This window comes from Ischnura elegans, chromosome 1 (assembly GCF_921293095.1).
Source record: "Ischnura elegans chromosome 1, ioIscEleg1.1, whole genome shotgun sequence".
NCBI lineage: Eukaryota > Metazoa > Arthropoda > Insecta > Odonata > Coenagrionidae > Ischnura > Ischnura elegans.
In genome coordinates this window covers 136,706,648-136,726,662 of record NC_060246.1, presented here as the reverse complement: position 1 = coordinate 136,726,662, position 20,015 = coordinate 136,706,648, and the positions used below count along the sequence as shown (strand labels likewise).

Here is a 20,015-nt window from a genome sequence, read left to right as displayed (position 1 = left end):
GGGTTTTAGGCACAATTAATACTGGGGAGTTAATGGGTATGGAATACCCGCCAGGGAAAGGGGGAGATGCGGGGGCCCTCCCTCAGAAATATTTTAAGATAAATGGTGAGATTTACGGCCTTCTGAGGAATATTTTTATAATCCTTACATTATTCTACAAGTAATATTTATCAAATTAAGTAAAATGGATTTAGCTTAAAAAATTCTCTAAATTCTGGGAGGAATCGTGTATAGACACCTAAGACAACGGCTCGGAGAAATTTGTTTACAAGGTTAGAGTTCAATGAACCGGTAGATTTACGCGCCCATTGCAACGAGGTGTGAATCGCGTTATTTGGTAGGTATAGGTATTGCGTTGGGAGCGTACTGATCTTCGTGATCAATTCGGATATAATTAATATTGTGCCCTGTATCTCTTTTGAAATTGTTGGATGCCCAGTGGTTGTTTCGAGGTTAGCCCGATCGGCGCTCCCCCTCAACCCCCGTGGTCCTGTGCCCTACGCCAACCCCGGAATCCCTCCGCAACTCCGTATTTCGCACACAACTCGGTCCGTTACGTCCTGCCCGGCCGGTTTGTTTACCATTTTCCTTTATTTATTTAGTCACGCATCTTCCATAGTAACCGCTAGTTGCCACTTGCCACGTAGCTAGTCAAAATTTAATCAGTGATAGTAAAAAAAATCGCCAATGCTCGGAACACTGTACGGCGTAAATGAAGATTTGAACATGTTGCTAGTGTTTTTTGCAGTGGTTTTAATTACTACATTTGTCATAATGTCCGCAACATCACCGTCTGACTCCGCAAAAGAAACAGCAGGCTATTCAGATTCTAAGGAAACCTCAATTGCAAATTTGGGCAACGCTAAATCGATGTATAGTCCGAGCCGACAAGAAGGTACGGATGATCCGTGCCGACAATCAAGGACAGAGAGTCCGTGCCGACAACCAAAGACCTCGTCCTCATGTGAAAAGCTGAGAAACACTCATAAAACTATTACCAATGTGCAAAAAACGTGCTCGGACATTCATAGTATCTACAAAACGATGATTCAGGATTTGAAACAGGAGTTGCATAAAACAGAACTTGAATGTCAGAAGCTTACAGAACAATTTGGCTCAATTACTCGGCGAAAGACAAGATCAGATTCAATACGAAGTGACTGCTGAAAGGAAAATCAAAAATTTTAGGAAAAATGGCCAATCAAATAATTTTCCCATTCGATTTACATTTCAAGTAAGGAGCCATGACAAATGAATTTCTGATATAAAAATATACCCCCTAGTCGGACTTTCAATGATATCAGGCAAACAGCAAAGATGACTGAGGAAGGCTGTTCCATTTTCTGTCACCTTAATTAATTTATAATCAAGGTGATCACGGTGACTACCTATATTGCTCTCCCCACATACTCCATTCACAATGAACAAGAACTTCATCATTAATTGTGGCATAATTAAGTGGCCCGCTTAATCCATGACTTTTAAAATGGTAACACCAGCAAGAGCTAAACAAGACTACCACGTTTAATATCAGGAATTTGTGACTTGGTACCTTTTAAATGAGAGGGCTAAAACCTATCCTTGAAACAGTGATTTTAAAAATGAAATTATGCTCACAAGTATTTTTCTAATTTCAGGAAATCACGATGTTTTATCTACTCTTTCAATAATTTTTGAATGTGTTGGAACTACACATGGTCCGTACCATTGTACAAGAATATATGGATACTCACAAGAAAGAAGCTAAATATATGGTGAGGCATATGATGGAGGTAATTTCTTGTGCATAATTGTTTTTATTCTAATTGTTTATTCAGTGTAACTTTAACTGATTAAAGAGGAAAAGAAGTGAAATTAATGTTTGCTTATTCACTAAGATCAAATCCCGAGTGAAGCCTTCAGACACCCCCAAACAAAAGCCCTCAAAATGCAAGGTGGCCCAGGGAAATGAACTTGACCCCATACCCAGAATGTGTGATTTATGTATACATATTTACATGCCTGTGGCTGGGTTAAAGGTGAGCTCTATCCTTGCCTATCCAAGCCAACCTTCGTGTTGAACCACTGAATTAGCGACCCAACGTAATTCAGCAACTTCATTCATATGTACGTGACTACATCACATAAATTAAAAATGCATATCAACCAGCAATGCAGGGGTACACATCTTGGGTCTTGAAACATTGTGGGCCCGAATTGAGCCAGGGTGTCTACAGATTTAGGCTCTATAGCCACATGACAGAACTTATAAACCATAAAGCTGCAACAGCCACTAGTTTTGCTATCACTCCATGTAGGAACAAGCAATGAGAGTCAAATACCCCCATGCCAAGAAGATGTTTGCTGGTAGATTATCCTTGTAATGAATAATCCTTCCCCATCTCACCCCAGGATTGATATCTTAGCCCACTTTTATAGGAATTATAATCACATGATTAATCAGGGACTTCATTGTTGATGGTAAGTACTTTCCTTGCCTATTCTCCTAATGTATTTAACTACATCTTTCTGAGTCATTTGATTCCAGACAGTTTATATGAAATTGGTTTTTTACTGATGCTCATCAGTAATTTAGTAGTACTGGTTATGTTAACCAACATTGGGGTCAATTTCAAGTAAATATAAGAGCTGGAAAATATAACTTTCGTAGAATAGATCTCTAAAATCTCCCCAGAATGTGGTAGGAATAAATGACATACTAGTGATGAAAATATGCTTTATATATCCAATGATTGGGATCCATTGGGACTATACGTTTAGCCCTGCTTAAATGGCAACCCTATTTATTTGAAAGATCACCTTAGTATGAATGCTAAAATGTGATAAAGAATTCTTATTGAAAATAAGAACTGGTTAGTAAATGATTATGCATTCGATGCACTACACATTAGACAGTATAATTACATATACATATGTTAATTGTTTTTCTCAGGTCAGAGAAAGTCATAAAAAACATTTTTCAAGCCTAAACAATGATTATGCATTCAGGGACACTGAATTACAAAAAATATTGGGGGGCCCAAACCGGGGATATTGCCCCGGGAAATTTTATAGTATAGTTTTGAGTTTTTTTTAGCATTTTAGAAGAGTCGTATGATCAACATAAGAACCCTGATAACTCAAATCTCGATATTTGGACACTCTGGGGAAAATCGATAAGCCTTACACATTTTTTCCTCACACCCATAACGAATTTTTGAGGGGGCTCGGGCCCCCTCAGGACCCATGGAGTCGGCGCCACTGTATGCATTTGATGCACTACACATTAGTTGGTATAATTAAATCTTCGTTAATTGATTTTCTCAGGTCAGAGAAAGTAAAAAAAAAAACATTTTTCAACTCTTAACAAAATGAAGCTGTCATAGTGCATGCATTGACACATCAACAGCAAAATATACATTTGCAATTCTGGCCAAAAAATGTATGCTATTTTTGTGTGCCCATTTTATTGAAACATTTCTCATATTTACAGAGGCTATCATACAATTCACTCAACCTCTCCTGCATCATCAGAATCAACAAATCTGGAAATAAAACATGTAATGGTATCCTGGATCGACAATAACAGGTATGTCTTTCAGTATTAGATCACACAAGGTATGAATTACTGTGGATCTTTTCCACTGTTTCCTCTATCACAATAAATATGACGAAGTATTTAACAGAATTTTCCCAAATACATGAGTAAATACTCTTCCCATTGATGCATTACTAGCCAATTATTTTGTAGGCCATAAGTGAATGCATGTATTAAATATAATATCATTTAAAAAGTCAGGTGAACCTTAAAAATGATGCATAGGTGGTGCCACCGGAGAAAAATATCTTCCTTTCGCTGATAACCTTTTTCAATGATTATAAAGAGTAGATCGATGATACCCGTGAGTCACTCTCAATGACACACTTGAGTTGCCAAGTGCTAGAACAACACTGGTCAATAGACACTGATTACTATCCACTTAAATGTCAATGGATTCCTTGTATTCCTTAAAGAGCATAATTTTTGATGAGACAAAAATCCCACAATGCATAGATGAAGCATGAGATTTTTTTCTCAATTAATAATAAATATGGGCATCACTGGAATCAAAGCAGACAACCAGAAAGAAAATGTGCAACTTTCTGACCACACTTGTAAAATATTTGGAGATATACATGGACAATAGTCATGGTGCTCCAGTAGAATCACTGGCCAAAAATTCTAACTAGCCAAATGTGGCTTACTCACTGAGTACTAGAGTTGAAGCATCCAATACACAACTTTTTTGAGATCCCTGATTTCATGGAATGTAGCTTCTGCAACACATGATACCCTTTTCATGAGCTTGATTATTTAATTAAGTACATGGTCATCAAAATGTATACTTTAAAAATATAAAGAAATACTTTCAAGGTGGTGATCATAACATTTTTGTATCAAATTTTCCCCAATAAAAAATATACATTACCCTCTTATGAATTCACTGGCCAACAGTATATGCATAGCTAATCCAACAGGTAAACAAAATAGCTTCTAGACAACAACTTAAATATACATATATGTAGCTGCATGTTCACTGTCTTCTTCTGTTACTATAATGTGGCTGAAAAGTGGCCATACAGGGATCCCAGGATAATGTAATCAAGCTGTAACACCATATGAATGAATAAATGCACACACTGAAAATGTATAGCAAAACACTAAAAGGAATGGTTTAAAGAAATCCATTCCTTGAGATGAAACACTATTTAAAGGCTTGAAACCACGAAAATACATAAAAGGAAATAAGTTCTGATAAATAACCAATGAAGACTATCTAATCCATCTATTAATACTTCTCTAACAATTAAAGAGAGGCAATTCAAACTGATGAAAACAAGACATATGATCATTCTTTTGACAATAGTTATTAAAAACCTCTTGATATTGTATTATGAATACTTTAAATGACATTGATTATAACATTCAATTATGAAAAAAGCCAAATCAAAAAAGTCTACATCAACTTTTATTGTATTTGACACAAAAACTAAAAAAGCAGAACCTTAACAAATCAGACAGGAAATTTCATTGCGATGGACAGCAATATGTTTTTCAAGTATGGCACAAGGGATTTTAACACTGCTCTCTATGCAATTCATTACACAACAAGGGTCATTTCAAGTCATTTCAAAGACATTAGGGCCCGTATAAAAAATATAGGTATCAATGACATGCATTTTTGAATGACTTATACGTTTTACAAAGCATTAAATTTTTTTCAAAATCTATACAAATATGATTTAGAAAGCTAGCTACTCCATTGTGTAAGACAAGTTACTTACTCAAAGTACAGCATAAAGGTAACGCAGCATTTAGCATCGATGAAAATTCAGCTTTCAATCTTTACTCCAGGGAATAATGCAGAACTACAGAAGCTAACATTAAAATATATAATAATTAGTCTAAAGGTCCATTCACATTGTACGATTAAAAAAACAATTAAAATAAAACAATATTATCAAGGCATAATTTCAGCTAAAAGCATTAAAAAAATTAAGAGGAACTTAGAAATCCGTCATTATATCAGCTGTGACATCAATGCAATGATTGGAGGAGTTGGCTTGAAGTGAATCATCTTATCTAAACAAGGTGAATGTTCTGCAGCACACAAGAAAAATTGATTTCTCATTACTTTCAGTCAAGATTTTGGATTAATTAAATATCTTGCAATTGAGAATTTATGACCATAAGTTGACATGTCAAATTCTTTTCGTAAAATGCAATAGCAAATCATAATGGCAATCTGAGAGACTATAATATCCAAATTGATTTCAATTATATATTTAATTATGTATCTACCCCTTTGGCATCCATGATTTCCTCTAGGTACACCTTTCCTATGAAAGGGAAACCCTACAATTATTCCTTTCAACTGTCAGGAGATCTTTCTAAGTAGATTTTTGCATAGCTTAACCTTTCCTTCACTTTGGAACTTGGCTCAGTAGGGAGCCCACCTCGTCCACTAACTAAGGATTACCTCTTAAGGTGACCCCATTATGATCCATGCCAGTGCTATTTTTGAATGCAAGGTTTTTCTCAAAATATTATTTTTTTAATGAAAGAGAAATAACTTTCATGCATGAATTTCTCTTCATTTGAGTCATTTACAGATTTTGAACAAAATTCTAGCATCAATTTTAGGGTAGTAAATATAATAATGCAAAATCAAAATATAAGGATATCATAATATCATTAAGTGGTATGGTGCAAAATTTCTGCTTTTACTTATAACAAAAGCTGTTTTTTAACAATATTTTTTCTCATTCTTTAGCTTAATTGTTTCCATTCTAATCAATTTTCTCTCATCATTCTGATTCAAATTTGTACATGATGATAATATCACAAGGGTGATAAAACTGGAATGAAATTTACTGTGTTCAACAAATATTTTTTATACGCCCAAATGCATAACAAACAGATGATTGCATGCAAATTCGGAGGGTAATTCAGGTACCATTAAAAAAGGGTACAGACAATCTTCACATGAGAGGCTGAGGACAATCCAAGAAGACATGAAGCAGTGCCAGTAATAACCCCCGTCTGGTCCTTTTTACCCACCTAACCACTGCACCATCTTAAAACGACATACTCTCGTACATCCAGAAAAATTCATGGCATTTTTCAAAGCCCTTTGTTCACATTGTGAAATATTTGTAGTGTGAAATATATTGTGGCATCTATAAATAGCTTTCATAGCAGACGGTTTAAATTAAATCATCGTAATAATGCAATTATTATTTTAGACGGAACTTCTTGAAGCATATGTGTGTTTTTGAAGGAGTCAACGGGCTACATTATCCACTGATATTTCTTTAACATTTCCACTGGTAAAGCATTTTAGTGCAGAACTCTGCACCAAGAAGAAATCAATTGCCTTTGGAGCAATTTCATGGTGAATGAATAGAATAATTGTAAAGCTTGAAGACTTAATACAATGAACACAATGTTAACTATCTCATCCATATAGCATAGAAGAGATCAAAAGTCGTCCCTTAATTAATGAAATTAACCCATGCTACAAAGTTTTCCATCACCAACTACGGAGGAATTGAATAACAGTTCATTGCTATTCTTGATAAGATTTCAAAAAATATCAATAACTTCTGAAATCAAGACCGATGACCGTCACATTTATAATATAATACAAATAACCATTAATCAAAGCAACGACAAAGCATTTGATTGGTATCCTTACAGATGCTCACAACATTCAGAAAGTGAGAGTATAAGAGTTTAGGTCTCCAATTTCATATCTGTGTCAGATAATGATCGTAGGAAGGTACATACTGGATAGGGTGGCACTCAAGAGAAATTATTATTAAAGGGCACCAATTCACGTAAGGGACAAACATTAAGGGAAAAGATTATATGACTTAGGATATCAGAGAGCACTGTCCAACCTCACAGGATGATAACTGATGCATTAAAATTTACTTTCATACCAAACATACTTTTCTCACGCCATTGCACGTTACACTACTAAGAGATAAATAAATATTAACATAATTACAAAAATGTAATAATTTTATTATGATGCTTGAATAATTTTCCATTTCATCATTAAACTGAGCTGACTGAGATGATTACCATTAAGGTAAATATAAAAAAAAAATAATCACTGATTCACACAAATAATGTTTGCTCAAGCCTCTTGGATAACATATGCTTTCCAACTTCTCTTACTTATTGTACTAAAATCAATTAAAGTGTTACATTAAAAAGAGCAGTAAATAATTTCATACAAGCTATGGTGAAAGAAATTTAATATGAGTACACCCAACTTCATCTGACCTTTGAAATACGAGGCATGTTTTTAAAGTAAGTACCGTTTTGACATAAAAAAAACAACAAGTAAATTTTTTTCAAAAATAATTTATTCACTTGAAAAGCCATACTTTACTCTACTTTTCGACATAATTCCCATTACAATGAGGCATTTATCGTATCTTGGGACCAGCTTTTGCATGCCATCGTCAAAGAAGCTTGCCGCCTGATTAGACAACCACTGCTTCACGGTCGTTTTCACTTCGTCATCATCGGAATGGCGCTGACCCACCAGATGCTTCTTCAAGTGCATAAACAAATGGTAGTCTCTCGGTGCTAGTTCAGGACTGTATGGAGGGTGGTATAATTGTTCCCAGCCAAAAGAAGTGATAAGGTCTTGTGTTCGATTTGCTATGTGTGGACGGGCATTATCGTGGAGCAAAACGACACCTGCACTCAGCATGCCACGCCTTTTGTTTTGACTAGTGCGGCGCAGTTTTTGTAAAGTTGCACAGTAAGCTGTTGCATTGATTGTGTTGCCGTAGGTCAAAAAATCAACCAGCAACACACCCTTAATGGCAGGACAGCGCCATTCCGGTGATGACGAAGTGAAAACGACCGTGAAGCAGTGGTTGTCTAATCAGGCGGCAAGCTTCTTTGACGATGGCATACAAAAGCTGGTCCCAAGATACGATAAATGCCTCAATAGTAATGGGAATTATGTCGAAAAGTAGAGTAAAGTATGGCCTTTCAAGTGAATAAATTATTTTTGAAAAAAATTTACTTGTTGTTTTTTTATGTCAAAACGGTACTAACTTTAAAAACATGCCTCGTACTTAATAAAACAGAAAAAATGAAATATAATAATGATGATAAGAGGTGCACTTTGTTTTCCATTAAATAGAAGTAAAAATAACTCTGACTAACATGAATTACAAGGCATGTTTCTACGAAAGACATGGGTTAACCATTATGGCAATACTTCTGAGAGACTTGCATTTTAAATGATATGTAATAGCTGCATTGTTACCATCATCAAAATTAATTTTCGATGTGAAAAATGTAATTGAAAATTATTTAATGTACTAGTTGTTTCAAAGACATTTTAGGATCAAAAACTACATGCAGATAGTGTTCGAAATTTTGTTACTTTTATTGAGAAAAAAGAACATACCAAAATGCAATAAAACATAAATTAAAAATAACAAACTGAGTATTTAAATGTGACAAAAATAGAAAATAGCTTAGTTTCTGATAGATAGTACACAAGAAATTGAATTATTTCAAAATAATTAACTAATATACATACATGGCATATAAAATATCACAAATTCTAAAATAGCTGCAATATATGATAGTATCTGATCTTTATTTCAAACAAGGTAAAAAACTTCAAAGATCCTAAAAATAAAAAAGGAGCATGTGCCTCACAGAGTGCATTTTGATTTGGAGTAAAAAGAAATGAACACCATATTGATCATAAAAATAAATTCCTGAATTAAGGAAAAAAAATAAAACAGGAAATAACTCACATGTCAGAGTTAAATTTTAAAGCTTTCAGAGGATAATGTCTTACGGCTTTTTTCATGAAATAATTCAAAATTACCAAGGCACAGAGATTGGAGAGCCAAATGTTTACATGCATAAGATGTAGGTAATGATACCTAACAAAAAATAAATCATTGAAATAGGTCATTTAAAAAACAGTAAAACATCCATGCATCACACGAAGATGCTAAGGGCATGAATGAAATTTATAAATGACATGTAGTGACACAAAGTTCTAATCTATGTGCTTTCTTTTAATACCACTTGCTTACATAAGTGCTGCCATACAAATACAGCCAATGGCTCATGAATGACAGAATTAGAAGCAGGTTCTAATTCATAGTTGTCAAAAAAAAACTCATAAAATGGTACACTCACAAACAATGGACTTCATGGAAGAAAAAAAGCAAACCTAAAAAAATAATCACTGTGTAGCCCATCAAACCATGAACAAAAACATTAAGTACAACCTCACAGCCTTATTAATACTTCCATGTACTTTATTTTTTAGCAATTAGCCATGAATGATATTTCATTTAATAATACTAAGGTATTTTTCACAAGACAAAATCAATAACTACACATTTTTATATGATATTTCATAGAAGTTGTGGATGATTTTTTTCAACCTTCACATGGTATGTTGAGGCCATGTTGAGAAATGTATCTATATATCATAGTGTAACGCATCTTTTCTCATTTACCTTTCATTTTTCACACATATTGAATTTCATGACTGAAAATATTTATTTTGCACGAAGTCTACTTAATTATAGCGTCAATTTTATATACAAAGCAAATATGAGTTTGCTTAAAATTTTTAAGAAGTTCTGCCAATACCTAGGTCATGGAATCATAACTTCTCTCCTTCTTGATGATCTTAGCTTTCATATAATTTTATTTTTCCGGAGATACTTGGCATCAAGCCAAAAATTCACATGGTAAAATGGACAAGTATAATAAAATTGCAAGTAATTTAGAATAGCAGATATCGATTCCTTCTCACAAATATGCAAGCATTATTTTCCCTTGAGCTCACTTAAACTATTGACAATAGCCAAAATGAAATGTTAGAAGATGAAGGATGAGTATGTTAGTCAATATAAACATTACTTACATATTGCTACAATATTTCTTTTTGAAAATCTAAGAACGAGCTAAAGTAGGGTTTTTATATCAGTAGACACAAAACTTTTCAGCAAGACTTAGTGCCATAATAAATATTCTCTTCCAAAGACCAGCTTTTGTATTTCAATTACATGCAAATGCTCACTCAGTCTTCATTATTAAATAACCTGAAATATATTTTCTGACAACACTGAGCCAACACTTTTTTAACAATGTTTCAGTGAATATAATAATAAATTGATAAGAATGTGCCAATAAATTCTTAGAGAAAATTTTCAGACAATTTGTAGATACATCTTCTACCTGTCAGTTTCAGCCAGGTATTTTCCCAGCATTACACTTTGCAGTCTAAAATAAAAAAAAAATACCCCCTGCCTCCCGAACATATTTTGGCCAAATATTACAAATCACATGAGGACTAGAACCCTACATGACCTCAACGCCACAAATATCATGGCATAAAAGGCTTGCAGTCACTTGCCACCTCTCATGATGCTGAAACAGAACTCTCTATCTGGCCATACTCAATGATGTGAGATGAAAAGTAAAACTTATGTCGCTGTAATATTTACACCTTACTGATGCCTTCCCCTTCCTCCGTGAGCACCCTTTCTCCATGAGCTCCTTCCAGGATGAGGGGAGATGGTACCTCACCGTCTGAGTCAAAATCAGGCTTGCCACCACGAGCGACTGAACGCAAAATCTCCTCCTTCTCTTCCCGCAGGGCACTGACCCTTGCTTCTAGTGATGCAATACGGCGGTCACGCTCCTCTAAAAGACGCAGGAGACGTCGATTTTCTTCCTGAGCTCGCTCCAGGAGCTGTTCACATCATAACATGCAAAGAAACAAGACTTGGATGTTACATAATATTCCACTAGAGGCAAAGCTGAAGAGTAATCTGGAAACCTAGGAATATCCTGTGAAAATCATTAAAGTAAAAAGTTTTTCATGCTTATTACATATCAGTTATTTAGACCACCCATTTAACAATTCCAGCACTGATGGCCTTCTTATGCCTGAGCACTACCAAATGAACCTCAGGGATGATGTTAGAGACAGCAAAAATATATTAAGAATGTATTACTGATGTTTGAAAAGCCATTTAAGATACATTCTTGAATCTTTGATACCTGAGGATGAGGATTATGGGACCTATGGGCAAGAATATAAAATAAAATAGCTGTAGCTTTTCGCCTCAATTTCATTCATCCCTAGCATCAGGGAAGTTTATCATATTTATCTCTTACGTATTCATTGTTATGCAGTATTTATCTCAAAAGGAATAACCATAGAACTAGGAAGATACCAAACGCAGAGGCAAATTTAATATTTATATGGATGAACTTTATATTAAATGGCATGTTTTCACAACTTATTACCTAGAATGAAACTTCAATACGCTCAGGTTCGGCTCAACTAACCTTGAAATGCATCACAATGCGTGAAGTGGTGTTTATATCCAGGGAGCACAAACTCAAACTAATAACTTAGAATACTGATGAGTGCATGAGCACATCTACTTCCACTCTTGTTTTACTCAGAATCACCTATTTTCCCCGATGGCTATGTAGTGCTAATCTAACCTGAAAACCCCCTCAAATTTAGAAACCCCCTCAAATTTTGCGAATTGCTGTAAGCCACTACTTCCATGTTGATTATGGATATTGACACACCCAGATCACAAGCTGATGAGTAGTTGCTTTTGTTGACTTATTTGCATTTGCATGGAAGGAAACTGATTCATATTAGATGTTACAGCAACCTTCTTCCATTGCTTGATAAGTATAAGTGGCACTCGTGGGCACCGAAAGAGGAATACAGAGTATTAAAATATACAAATGCAGAAGCATACAAAAACAGAAGTAGGTTATACAAAATAATGAAAAAATAATTTTAATTATAACAACTAGGGATTTGCGAGTACTCGAAAATTCGAGGCAAGTCGAGTCGTTGGTACTCGCCTCGAGTGCTTTGAGTAGTATTATGAATGTCGAGTCGAGTCGTGTAATTTCGGTTACAGAGCTGTCAAGGCCAGTAAATTCAGAAATCTGCTGACAGGCTGCGCAATCAGAAAACTCATGTAATAATACCATTTTTAAGGTTGATAAGTCGTTCTAATCTCACAGCCTATGAGATTCAGCTTTTTGAAATCGTAGCAATCAACCACTATAGTAGTCGACGTGGGCGCCGAATACTTTTTTGTCAGATGCGGTAGCTGACCGTCTTCTGACCCGGTGGCGTAATCGGAGTGGACCATTGTACCGCTCATTTTATTATACAGGATACTTATGTATCCAATCATAATATCTTTACTTTCCTAATTCTGACACGATTTACACCAACGTTACTCATTATCTTTTCCTTTTTACGTCGAGCTATGCATTCAGAATATAAAATTGGGGATAGGAAAAATGAGAATATGTTGGAGCATGCATTGCTGTATTGCCCGGTTCACCATTGCCATACTTGACTCCACTCGATACTAGCAAGTAGTTTTCAACTCGATAACTTTTTATCAACAAAAATAATTTTCTTCTCAATAAAAATTAATTTTAATAAATAATGTCTATTTAATAAAGTTTATAATTTATATAAATAAATTATGCAGCGATGATCCTTCTAATATAAGACGTGAATCAAATGACTGAGTAGTGGTGCAGAATGACCCAGCTGTCGACACACACTAATGCTCAACACTACTATGTACTTGTTTTCAACTCGACTCGAAACTCGAGATCGAAAAGTACTACTCGCACATCCTTAATAACAACATCAAAACCACAACATCAACAACTAATGTTATCAGAATATGTATTTGTATGACATGGGTTGAGAACTATCCAAAATGAGTAACCATATGTGCATAAATCAAGAGACAAAATATTCTAACGCACATACCTCTTCCATATTTTCCCCAGTGGGTGTGCCTGGTCGATTTCCATTCGGTACCTTCTCAGATTGTTGTGCCTGAAGGATGTAGAAATAAATCATGCATCATACTTCAGAGTACAACACTGACCTAGTTACAACAAGGAGGGACCAAGGTATATATTTTCAACTATCACAAATACAGGCACACAACCCTTGATTTATAGTAATTTCAACTCATCACTTATGTCAATATAAATGTGTATAGGTGGAGCAGCTACGGTCATGAACTTCAAAAATCTCTGACAGCATAATGCACTAAAGTATATTGTCATTTGTTGGATTGTAGAGTCCATGTATTGGAATAATCTTCATCCTCTAACAGTGGCAAAACAAATCCATTGACATTCTGAACATCATTCATGTATATGAAGAAATGAAAAATGAGAGAGGAAAAAATATTTGCAAACCAGACAATGTAATATGTCAACACTGAGTTTTGCATACCATTTTAAATCCACTAAACAGAAGAAAAAATTAAAACACATGTTTGGTTCAACACAACCAAAAAAATGAAATCAAAGTGTTTAGTTGACAAGAGCATTGGGTACCTAATCTGATAAAACTTTATTATAATCAAATATATTTCACACAGGCTCTTATCTAATGTATTGAATCCCCTTAGCTTACTCAAATGAAGCCATGCAACTGATATTGATCAGTCTCTTTCCTCTACAGTAACCAAAAATACTAGAGCAATAAAATTAATTCACCAATATAAAGCTAAGAAACATGTTAAAGTATGTTTACTATTTTGCATTCAGAATAAATAGGAGCGACCAAATCATTTTCCAGTACATGATTATAAGTCCATTCAACAACTTTCACAAAACAGGTAGTCCTCGACTTTCATGCACTTGACTTTCGTGCAATTCACACTTCCGTACATTCCAAATTGACACCTTTTCCCTACTTACCTACGTATGCTAAATTTGGACTTTCGAACGTTTGTCTGTAATTTTTTGTAATTCCCGTGATTTTTACTGTACATCCCAACATTCAACTGTTTCTTATAGCAGTACATGCAGACAATACGAACATATGCAATCGCAGTGTTGACTTTAATGAAGGTGATTTTTTGAGAGACACAGCTTGCTATGGGCTCCTTAATCAAGAGAAGAAGAAAGCTGTAGTTCAGCCTTCATTGGATAGAATTTTCCTAAAAAAGTTGACTGAACTCCATCACACAGCTTTCAATGAAATTAATAAATAGAATTGCTTTTTTCTAATAGTGTTTTTCTGTTTTAGTGATGTGTAATTCATGTACAACATTTAAACCTTCAGCAACAATTTTTCACAAAATATCCAAATTCTATGTGTCTTTTGCCTTTTTTGAAGAACTTGCGAAATATATGCGATCACAAGATACGCTGTGACGATCGATGTCACCCACCCAGGAAAACGAGGTGTAAAAACTTAAAGGTATCTAGAGTGAGGGTTCAACAATTTCATTTTTTTATGATTCTTGATTTGTATTTTTATTTATAATGAACATTATAAGTGGAATGTCAACTAAAACACCGAGAGGAAGTTTCAATTGGTACATGCAACAGAATTCTTGTTTTTTTTTAAACTTTTATTTACATTTTCTACGTATTTTTGAAAGACATTATATAATGTGAGCAATTCTATTAATTTGTTATTAAACATTAGTTAATTATTTAAAAATCTGTGCAGAAAATTTTAGTATGTATATTTCGCTTCTACGGAACAAAAGCCCTAATTAGTATGGAACTCAATGGTTCTACTAGTAAACAAACCGCCATGTTATTTGTTTAAATAAATAAATTAAAATTAACAATCATAGTGAGGAGGCAATAATGGTAGTGAAGGACGCGGAAAGAAAAACTAATAGAGTCTTATATTGAGAGAGCTAAGAGATAGACATGTTTTAAAAAGATCAGGAGAAAAGCTAACATAGTGGTGTATCGAGAGAACTAAAAGAGAGACGTGCTCTAAAAAGAACGGCAGAAAGAAGAAAAGGACGCAAAGAAAAAGGAGGCGATGAGAGAGAAAGATCGTGGAGGAAGAGATACGGCAGAACTCAGTTAATTTGTACAATCTTTCGCCTTTTACCAAAGATTTCCGTGGCGGGAGTTCAGTTGTACGTAGAGACAATTTTTGATTGTACCCATTGGAACAGAAATGGAAGTTACGCAATATATATGTATAATATCAGATTGTAAATTGGGCCCAATTAGTCTTCTTTACGACATTTTGAATATAATTTGTAAAAAGTGATTTTGGTGCATGTTATTTCTTAATTAAGTGTATTTCTGTACCTCAGGGTTACACAAAATAAGAAGTGGAAGGTGAGTTTCGGTGCATACTTTAGTATACAATTTCAGGAATGCATTGCGTGCGAAAGTAGGCGACCGCCTGTATCTGAAATTATACACCAGATTTCTTTGGAAAGTCGTAACTTCATATATTATTATTATAAGTCATATATTATTCAGATTCAAGTACAAAATTAAGATCAAATGAATTAGTTTTTTCCTCATTAAAAAATTTGCAATCGAGCCACAAAACAGAGTTTCAGTGAGGACTAACCGTAGTACTGTTAGCAGCATTGGAATGCATAGACTGAGAAGAGCCACTCTGGTGCCTGTGGTGATGATGGTGATGGTGGTGGTGGTGTGCATGGTGAGGGTGGTGGAGGGGTGGCAGGGGCGCCACCGTCACAGTTGAAGTGGGAGGGTGAGGAGCACTGCCCGTAGCTGAGTCAGACTGATTTAAGCTGTCAAATTCCTGGTTGTCTTCATCATCAGCTTCTAAGTCAGAAGGACTGGAATAGAAAGAGAAAATTTCATCAGGATCAACTCATCTTGATCAGACTCTTTTCACATAATTATCGTACGGCACATATTAAGATATTTTTCTCATTACATATTAAGTTTTAGCACTGTCAAAAACAGGAATGGCAATAAAAAACTAAACGAAAGTCAAAATCAGTAAAATTTCAATAGTTTCATTCCTGGGAGCAAAATGTAGAAATGAAACGAAATGGATTTAAACCCAGGGAGCTAAACTCAGGGTCAAAACAAAATCGGAGTCATAACTACCCAGCTGCACATTATAAGTCATTGAGATAAGGTGAAAGGAAGAAATAAGGAAGGCGCTTCTCAAGTAAGCTTGTTATGGGTTTCTTACGGCCAGGCCAACAAACATCCAGAGTAATGGCAAAATGGATGCCAAACTTTCAGCACTTCCGTAGATGCTGTTATCATCCCATCGTTTCAGAGTGTTTATTAAGGCCTTTATGTATAAGAATAATGTTTTTATCCTTGGCACTTCCATATTATGAGGAGAAATAACATCATACCACCATAATTTGAAAATCATTCACATTTATGAACTGATGGCGAAACGATGGTCATAAGAAAAACACACAATTTCACAAGACTAAGGACGTAGAATAATTTTAAAATGCCGGAAGGAATATCTAATATACATATTGTAGTCATAGGGTGATCAAGCCATAAATTAAAATTCATAAATGTTAAATTGTGTAGACCTTGACTAATTTCAGTTTTTCATTCCAGTTTTTCTACATAATTAAAATTTAAGTTCGTAACTACACCACTCTCTTACAATAGCTGCCGTGGTGTAGTGGTTAGAGTGCCGCGCTGGGAATATGGAAGTCGTGCATTCGGTTCCACCTAATGATATTTTTTTTATTTCCGCCGCAAGGATATATGTAGTAATTGTGTTATGCTTTATATCTTCACTAGCCGGTCGCTTGCAGTCATCAATTTTTTTCTATTTACGGGAAAATCTATTAACAGTTAAGTCCTTATAAAGACTCAATTAATTTCACTGGTAGCCTTTAAATTCATGTCGTGATGAGCCGCGTAGCATGTGTAGTACGCTGTACAGCCGCCTTTGGCGCTCCAACAGAAGCGACTTACATTGCCTCAGGATATTTGACGGCATTCCTTACCTAGCATCTTACCCTTGCCTTATATAAGCCCCTTAGCTTAGGATAAGCTGCTTATCAATTTATTCCCTAAGAAACCCATAATAAACGGTTAAATCTCTTACTTTGTGCTATCTGGGTACTTAGGATCGAAACTAAAGTAAGACTCTGGGGTGAAACGAAACGCAGATAATGTTTCCTACTGGAGGGACCACAGGCTTCACTTTCGAACTGTTAGTTTCAACCCACACACTGTGACCACTGTACAAAGAACAGTTGAATGAAGTATAGGTTTGGCCTACTGCCATTAGATGCATGGGACCCTCATATTTTTACCACTAATAGGAGAACGGAGAAGGCAAACTGGCCATTCGATTTTTAAGCTCGATGTTTTAACCTCTCTACATTCTGTCATGAAATGAGCCGAAACTATTCTCTCGTATCCCCCTCCACTCAACTTCTGGGATCGAAACTTAACTATGAGCAGTGGAGTTTCGATTAATTCAGTTTCGTTCCCCGGAGTAAAGATTCGTCGCAGGTCGAAACTAAACTCCTTGGTGATTTTAAATTCGTGCAGGAATGAAACTAAACCTAGGCCTCGTATTTTTGTTTCCCTCCAGTTCAAAACAAAACAATTTCGTTTCATCTCACTTGCCATCCCTTGTCAAAACTAGTAACAGGCTTTTCAATACCTATTCAATTTATTGCTGCCACAGAGTCATTTCTATTATGATAAGGAAGGAATGGAAATGACTTGAAGTGAAATTAGGGCTAAAAAATAATTGATAGAAGGCATTCCATTCAAAGCCATACAGAAACTCATGACTTCATGATGATGGGTCCTCAATGGTCAAACATTGAAGCTTTAATGGCATTAGAACACTGTACAGTTCTGATTTGGAAGTTTCCAACCATGCATTCCACAGCCTTCACATGGGCCTAAAGCAATTCCCATTTGCCCGAAAACATGAAAAAATGGCTAGGTATTGTGAGTTGGCAAGTTGAGATCTCTGGTGACAACACTTCATTCATGGGGCATCTACAACCTCATCCCTAAAACTGGATATACACTTATAACTGGCAATTTGATGCATTGCTTATTCTTGCAAGATGATTCAATCTGACATAAAACGTTCCAAAATGAAAAATTTAGAGGTAAGTATTAGAAGATGCTATTCACTAACAGCAATATAATTCCCAAAACATAAAATTGCAGAAAAAACAAACACACCTTTGTCTTTACAGGACAATGCAAAAACCATTACCCTATCCATGATTGGTAATTCAGATAAGGCATGTTATTTGGAGGAGGCGACTGACAGCTGAAGTCACATGCACTACGAGAGATTTGATAAAGGAAGGAAGGGTGGAGAGAAGCCCAGATTCACTGTCAATGAAAGGTGCCCAGGGTACCACAGCTTAATGTCCCATTTGACAGACAGAGTGCAGGGTATTAAGTGCCCCCCACAAAGCCTCCATTATGGATCAGGCAGTTTCAGTGGAGGATATGAAAAATCTCTGCCACTGCTTGGATTGAACCCAGGCCCTCAGGGTAGGGAGCCAGCACTCTAGTAAAAAATAAAACCCCATCCTTTGGTCATTCAGAAGAAAGCCAAGTGTTCATAGTTTGATAGCCAGTCAAGGTAAGTCAGACAGTAATTTTTCAACGGGCAATTGATATGAATAAGTAAAATTTCAAAATGCCATTTCAATCAATAACCACTTCAATTGCACGTACCAATGCTTTCATTGCCAGTTTAACATGAACTGTACTTAAATTATACCATGGTAAAATTTTTACAGTTAATAGCCTCTCAAATATCAAAATAAAACTTTAAAACATGCCTATAACTCAAAAAATTACTATGAGTATGTCAACTTCAAGGGGTGTTTTTGGCACACATGCATCATTGCACAAGCACCATATGCTAAATTTCTAATACTGTCTCATGAAACCTGTACAGACTATGTATTAGTTAAAAAACAAAAAATAGCAGAATTTTGATTAAAATTTCTCTATGAAAAAAAGGAATACTTGACCATAAAAAGCATATTATGGTTGGAAGGAAATTACTTTGCTTTTCTACAAAACACACACTTTATTGCCGACTAGTTTCGGTTACACTGTACCATTTTCAAGACTAGTGAAATGGTACAGTGTAACCGAAACTAGTCGGCAATAAAGTGTGTGTTTTGTAGAAAAGCAAAGTAATTTCCTTCCAACTATATAATGGAATTCTACAAAGTAAAGGCCTCAACAATTCAGTGCAAAAAGCATATTCTTAATCATACCTCTTGTTCCTTCTCTGAGTGAACTGTTTCACAGGCACTCGATCCTGGAACAAAAGAAAATAAACAATTACAGTATTTTTCAAATACAAAAGAAAATGATACTTAAAAAACACACTTTGGCTACAGAATAAAAAAAAAAAACATTAAACAAACCTCACTATCAACAGCATTGGACTCGGAGGGTGCAGACCCATCAGGGGCACCTGTCCTTTCCAGGAGCAAGTGCTCATTGTGGTGGGTGTTCCGCCTGGTCTCTGCAGCCAAGGGACAATTTGAGATCACACCTCCAGTAGCGCCACCCTCATCTTCATCCTCACCAGTGCTCCCACCAGTTGACTGGGAATCATCAAGGACAAAACCCTCAGTAAGTATAATTGTCAGGGGTGGATTAATGTCATTGTTTCAGGTATGGG

The 20,015-nt window shown here is 35.4% G+C and overlaps 1 protein-coding gene, 2 long non-coding RNA genes and 1 pseudogene across 6 annotated transcripts in view; 3 read left to right on the top strand and 1 right to left on the bottom strand.

Annotated features, from left to right (window-relative positions):
* Positions 1 to 609: 609 nt before the first annotated feature.
* Positions 610 to 4,921, top strand: LOC124170606. Of its 3 annotated transcripts, none has more exons than XR_006867519.1 (3): positions 610 to 1,234; positions 1,638 to 1,772; positions 3,473 to 4,921. It is a non-coding gene; the product is annotated as an uncharacterized LOC124170606 (long non-coding RNA). The 3 variants fall into 3 exon arrangements; XR_006867518.1 differs by having other exon boundaries at positions 610 to 1,548; positions 1,638 to 1,754; XR_006867517.1 differs by having other exon boundaries at positions 610 to 1,548.
* A 4,455-nt stretch (positions 4,922 to 9,376) lies between these two features.
* The window catches only part of LOC124170596 (siderophore biosynthesis regulatory protein URBS1-like), an 82,100-nt gene continuing 71,461 nt past the window's right edge, over positions 9,377 to 20,015 (bottom strand). For both annotated transcript variants that reach the window (XM_046549416.1, XM_046549425.1), the window contains exons 5-9: positions 19,756 to 19,938; positions 19,603 to 19,646; positions 15,945 to 16,179; positions 13,362 to 13,430; positions 9,377 to 11,282 (exon numbers count right to left, since the gene is read on the bottom strand). In XM_046549416.1, the coding sequence (XP_046405372.1) occupies positions 11,031 to 11,282; positions 13,362 to 13,430; positions 15,945 to 16,179; positions 19,603 to 19,646; positions 19,756 to 19,938 (783 nt within the window). In that variant the 3' untranslated portion in view covers positions 9,377 to 11,030. The remainder of the gene's footprint in view (positions 11,283 to 13,361; positions 13,431 to 15,944; positions 16,180 to 19,602; positions 19,647 to 19,755; positions 19,939 to 20,015) is intronic.
* LOC124170615 lies at positions 11,289 to 19,852 on the top strand. Its single transcript, XR_006867520.1, has 3 exons — positions 11,289 to 11,397; positions 18,556 to 18,953; positions 19,770 to 19,852. It is a non-coding gene; the product is annotated as an uncharacterized LOC124170615 (long non-coding RNA).
* LOC124173789 lies at positions 15,424 to 15,534 on the top strand (annotated as a pseudogene).